At 45.3% G+C, this 3,353-nt stretch overlaps 1 protein-coding gene across 4 annotated transcripts; it reads left to right on the forward strand.

Moving 5' to 3' along the window:
- The first annotated feature begins 397 nt into the window (after positions 1-397).
- Positions 398-3,353, forward strand: LOC123115433 (uncharacterized). Of its 4 annotated transcripts, none has more exons than XM_044536592.1 (5): positions 398-514; positions 818-871; positions 1,557-1,665; positions 1,751-1,950; positions 2,690-3,353. In XM_044536592.1, exons 3-5 carry the CDS (start codon positions 1,576-1,578, stop codon positions 3,024-3,026), a joined length of 627 nt encoding a protein of 208 aa, XP_044392527.1. In that variant the 5' UTR covers positions 398-514; positions 818-871; positions 1,557-1,575; the 3' UTR covers positions 3,027-3,353. The 4 variants fall into 4 exon arrangements, with proteins under 4 accessions (XP_044392527.1, XP_044392528.1, XP_044392529.1 ...); XM_044536594.1 differs by having other exon boundaries at positions 468-514; positions 1,565-1,665; XM_044536593.1 differs by lacking the exon at positions 818-871 and having other exon boundaries at positions 409-514.

Genomic DNA, 3,353 nt, shown 5'->3' on the forward strand with positions numbered 1-3,353 from the left:
AGGATGATGATGAAGGCGTGGGCCCACCACTCGGCAAAGACCAACCTTGGCGTCGGGATGGCGATTGTGGAGGTGGAGCGGCACCAAGAGAGCACTTCACGTTTTGTAAAGTGGATGGCGATTGTGGAGGTGGAGCGGCATCAGGAGAGCACTTCACGTTCCGTAAAGTTGTGGTTTTTCGGTAATGACGACGTTGTATTGTGGGTTCTATGCATTCTACTCCGGCCGCGACGTTGATATGGGTCCCTAGTGCCTGATCTTCGACATCTCCGGCTGCCCGGCCGACACGTACACGCGTGCATCACCGCGCATGTACGCACGCGTATGTGTGTCCTCGGAGGCCGGCTGCCTGCCTGGACAGAAACAGCTAGCAAGAGAGGCACTCGCCAACCTCTGAGTAATGTTTGATGCAGACCCTGCCGGCATCATGCATCGGTCGCATGCAATCCTTGAATATTCCGCTCCTTCTCATCCTTTCTTCCGGCCTGAAACGTACTTGAGTCATGAGCTCTAGGTAAGTTTCCATCCTATCCACTTTTTTGTAGGAAGCTATCCACGCTAGTACTCCCTCTGTAAACAAATATAAGAGTGTTTAGATCACTATTTTAGTGATCTAAACACTTTTTACGGAGGGAGTATTTATTAGTGATAGTATTGGTTGGATTTTTGTGTCGAGGATCCATTCCATTCACACCTCTCGACCAAAAGCGTACTCCGGCCGGCGAGGTTCCCGTTCCAGTCTCCGGCGAGGGAAGCCGCGGCCTGCTCCTGGTGGCCGTCCTCTTATTTTGCTGGTCGCTTCGTGTTCGTGGTGTAGGGCTCTGTAGGCGGCAGTCGCTTGCTTCATTTGGGCCGTCGACTTGGAGCTAACGTAAGGATTCCTCTGCTCCTCCTTCTGTCCTCCTTTTTTTCAGCTATAGTTTGGTGCTCCGGCAGATTTGCTTTCAGGGCATGATTCCCACTCTCTATTTATCCACGTATTATTTTCATCCGTTCACCGGCTTGGAGTCTTCTTTGCTCACGGTGTATACTTCCTCCGTCTCAAAATAAGTGTCTCAAACTTAGTATATAATTTTATAATAAAATTAGTACAAAGTTGAGACGCTTATTTTGAGACGGGGGAGTATGTGCTTTTGTTGAGTTAGTTTGTGGGGCCTCTTTTGAGGTTTAGTTGCCGATTTAAGTGAGGCTTTTTTTGAGCCGCGAGCCGGCGACCCTCTTGTTTTCGCCATGCTTGGTGAGGCGGGAATTCTTGACACTACTCCACTCGGATTGCGTGAATCCTCGACAAATCTCTTGGCTAGGCACGACTTAATCAAATATACTTTCGGGAAGTTGTATTAGAGTTGCGACAATTAATTTGAATGGAAGGGAGTAGTGTATATATATATAGCTCATCACAAAAAAATGGAGCAATTAATGCGATTGATAATCCTTATGCATGAGTTAGCCCGTCGTCGAGTAATCATATTGGAGCTACCATTGTATTCCTGCACTTGTTCATCTATTTATATGTTTGCGCCTAATGCACTATCCAACTCATCTCCCCCGATTAGGAGTGTAGTGTGATCATCCATGGGGAAGAAAGGTATAGTTGTGGCGACCACCATCGTCGCCGTGATGACTGTCATCTTTGGAGTCATCGGCGCGGTTTTCTTGGGACTGGTATGCACGCGATATTACCTCTTCCTCGGTTGCAACCTCCGGTCAACCAATAATGTACAATCACTGTGTACAATTATTCATGCAGAGACGCTATGAGGATGACCGCGATGACCGCAGCGTGTGTAAGTACGCGCGATCGCCGGCGACGGCTTGCGGCGTCGTGGCGGCCGTGCTGGCGCTAACGACACAGATTCTCGCCAGCGTGGCCATCGGCTGCTGTGGGGCATGGCAGAATCCCAAGAGGGCCAATCGCATCGCCGCCGTCGTTTTCTACGTCATCTCATGGTATGTAAATAATTTTGTCGCTGAAACCTCCATATCTCAACTACTTTCTGTCAGTAGTCAAGGAACATATCATCTTCGGGCAAAAAAATACTGTCACTAAAGTTAATATTAAATGTTTTTTTAGAAAAGGGAGGAAATTCCACCATGGGCGCTAAACTTGAAACCTAGGAACACAACAGTCCAGTAGATAGAAAATCACGCTATGTTAGAAGTGTCACATATGATAAATATTGAGGTGAATGGGAGAGAAACGGGAGAAAAGGTCTTCTTTCTCCTAATTACGAGATGATTTCTTAGCAACAATATCTCTCATTACATATTTATGCATAACCTGTTGTACACCATTTTATTGTCATATCAAGACTACTTGATGAATTTAAGATAAGATTACTTTATCAACCACTCTACATGCCCTTAGGCATGCAACTCACAATTCAAATCGCTACATGTCAACCTAATTTGCCACGGTGAATGTTGAGGTTGTCGTGTCGATGTCATGTATGCATCATGATCATATGGCTGCCACGGCCGTGAGTCAAAATTATGTGGTGCAGGCTCTGTCGTGCTGGAAGGCAACAGGGAACCAGGAGAAAGTTCGTTCGCTACGGTTTTCAAAAAAATGCACCTCTGTTTAAAATTTGCAGACTAAAGTTCAACAAGATTTATGTACACTTGGTGGATTGTTTGTTTAAGTAGTATTTATTCATGTGGTCTCTATGCCATTCATGTATACTTGCAGGATCCTAGTGATCATAGCGGTGCTGGTGTTTCTGGGAGGCGCCCTATTAGGGATTGAAGGATATACAGAGAAAGTTATTGGGAAAACTATTGAGAACGGTAGCTGTGTTGGAGGTGTCGGAGGTGAAGGAGTTTTCGTGGACGCGACATTCCTGTTTCTTGTAGTTGTCGCCCTTGAGGTCTCCTCGTATCTTCTTATTCAGAAAGATGAGCACCACCAAGCAGCCGCAAGCGATAATCCTCCTTCGATACCAACCGCTACATCTCCTTTGGCAACAACAGCTTCTTCTAAAGATGATGCCCACGCCTCCGCTCCCGCACCAGCAAATCAAGTCTGACGTTAGCTCGCAACTATGGAACAGTTGTCTTTGCCTTCCAAAAGGAGGAACATGCTTTCTGGACCGTTGTAAGTGGAAGGCACTCGTTGCGGTCTTTCGATCCAAAATACTTTGTGGTTTTAGTCCAAATTCAAACCAAAACCAGAAGAAATATTTTGAAAGGAGGGAGTACATGTTTATCATATTTAAGTACATAATGAAATTGTCTTCTTAATATGTGTTTTGAGGGCTATTTTATGTCATATGGATTGTGCAATTTCATATACAATAGAAATTATTTTCTATACTCGTTTAACACTTCTCAAATACATGATAAATATTGTTTTA

This window comes from Triticum aestivum, chromosome 5B (assembly GCF_018294505.1).
Source record: "Triticum aestivum cultivar Chinese Spring chromosome 5B, IWGSC CS RefSeq v2.1, whole genome shotgun sequence".
In the NCBI taxonomy this organism is placed as follows: domain Eukaryota; kingdom Viridiplantae; phylum Streptophyta; class Magnoliopsida; order Poales; family Poaceae; genus Triticum; species Triticum aestivum.

What these genes read in the sequence shown, in the direction of transcription:
- LOC123115433 (XM_044536592.1), top strand. Translation starts at nt 1,576, where the DNA reads ATGGGGAAGAAAGGTATAGTTGTGGCGACCACCATCGTCGCCGTGATG. An exon ending in GCGCGGTTTTCTTGGGACTG is followed by an intron (nt 1,666 to 1,750) that starts GTATGCACGCGA and finishes TTATTCATGCAG; the next exon opens with AGACGCTATGAGGATGACCG. An exon ending in GTTTTCTACGTCATCTCATG is followed by an intron (nt 1,951 to 2,689) that starts GTATGTAAATAA and finishes GTATACTTGCAG; the next exon opens with GATCCTAGTGATCATAGCGG.